General features: G+C 44.0%; 1 protein-coding gene across 1 annotated transcript; it reads right to left on the bottom strand.

Moving 5' to 3' along the window:
* Positions 1 to 883: 883 nt before the first annotated feature.
* On the bottom strand, positions 884 to 1,393 carry LOC145126892 (uncharacterized). The gene has a single exon (XM_079062172.1). The coding sequence runs from the start codon at positions 1,391 to 1,393 to the stop codon at positions 884 to 886; it is 510 nt and encodes a 169-aa protein (XP_078918298.1).
* Between the last annotated feature and the right edge of the window lie 294 nt (positions 1,394 to 1,687).

The following is a 1,687-nucleotide window of genomic DNA, read 5'->3' as shown; positions in this document are numbered from 1 at the left end:
TCTCGTGATCCACTTCCCTTCTCGATGGTAACTTCTTTGGCAACTCTAGCGGCATCACTTCCTTGAATTCTTCTAGTACTTTTTTCACTGTCTTTGGCATCTCTTCGTTGGGCGGGGTGGTTTCTTCTTTTAACGTTGCTAAGTACGTCATTTCTCCCTTCTTTAGTCCCTTGTTGAGTTGCATGGCCGATAAGATCCGGGACTCCGTTTTGCTTCTTTCCAAGGGTACGATGTGTATCGTTGAATCCTTGGTGATATGCATGGTTTGATCTTCGAACGAGAAAGGGCATACCTGATCGAAGAACTCCATTCCCAAGACCATGCAATAATCATCCATGAGTACTACGGTTAGAGCGATAGAACCCTTCCATCCTCCAATCTCGACAATTACTCCATAAGCGACTCCAAGAATAGACTCGAAAGGAGAGTTGACAGCTTTCAACCAGCCTATGTCTTTGGTGTATTGAATGTTCATCTTTTCAGCTTCATTTTTGGAAAAGAAATTACGGGACGCACCTGTGTCTACTAAGAATTTAGTGACTTTGTCGTTTATACTAACTTTCACAAACATGAGTCCTCTTTCTTTCTTCATGTGGGCCTCTTCTTTTGCCACCGAATTGAGGCATCGCATTGAGCCTAGTTGTGCCTCGTCTCTCTCTTCCTTTTCTTCTTGGAAGACCATCGCATTGAAACTATTCTTCTTGGGATAATCTTTGTTTAGGTGAGGACCGTCACATAGGTAGCACTTGACTTCCCTTCGAGGTCCCCCTTCAATCGCCTTCCCCTTGAAAGTTGATGGTCTTGTAGCGGGTTTATCGTCCTTCTGTTGCGGTCTTGTTGTTGGTCTCTCTCCCCCACTAGGTTTCCTAATTAGGGTATCTCTTCAGAAGTCCATAAGGTCTTCCGCTACTGCTATAGCTTCGTCAACATCTTGGACGTTCCTCCTCTTGAGCTCGTTGTAAGCCCAAGATTGTAGTCCGTCTTGGAAGTAAAATAACTTGTCTTTCTCCTGTAAATCGGGCAACTCCAGCATCAAGGCGGTGAACTCTGCTACGTAATCTTTAATAGACCTGACATGTTTAAATCCTTGGAGTTTCTTCATGGCAACGTCTTCAGCATTATGGGGGCAGAATTGTTTCTTGAGTTGTCTCTTAAACTTGTCCCAAGTGTCTATGACATATAAGCCTTTCTCAATGTCGCCATGCTTCCGCCTCCACCATAGTGCTGCATTTTCACTCAAGTACAAAACGGCCGTGTCTATTTTGTACTTGTCATCCTTTACTCCGATAGCATTGAAATAACATTCTAGGGACCAGAAAAATTCCTCAAGTAGTTTAGGATCACGCTTACCTCCATATTTCAAGGGCTTAGGTGGTTCTGTGTGTGGCATCATCTTCGTAATAGATCATCCGGCTATCGCTGCTTTGCATAGCTTCAACTCATCTTCTAGAGCGCTTATCTTCTCACGAAACTCATTCCGCAAGGTGTTGACAAGTCCAAGGACTTCTTCCTTGAGGACACCGATGGTCTCCTTTAATCCATCGCTCATGTCACTTATCTCTGCAACGAACTGATCGACGGTATCCTTTCATTCAAGGATCTCACTGACGTTAATCTCTGTCCTTGTAAGCTTGTTTTTTAAGCTTGCCAAGGCATCTATCGATTGGTCCCTCTTCTTGGACTTTCT

The sequence above is a fragment of the Lactuca virosa genome, chromosome 7 (genome assembly GCF_052849685.1).
Source record: "Lactuca virosa cultivar CGN04683 chromosome 7, Lactuca_virosa_CGN04683_v6, whole genome shotgun sequence".
NCBI lineage: Eukaryota > Viridiplantae > Streptophyta > Magnoliopsida > Asterales > Asteraceae > Lactuca > Lactuca virosa.
The sequence above is the reverse complement of the archived record's forward strand: the minus strand, read 5'-3'. Positions and strand labels throughout refer to the sequence as shown.

Coding starts and splice junctions, on each gene's coding strand:
- LOC145126892 (XM_079062172.1), bottom strand. CDS start 1,393: ATGATGCCACACACAGAACCACCTAAGCCCTTGAAATATGGAGGTAAG.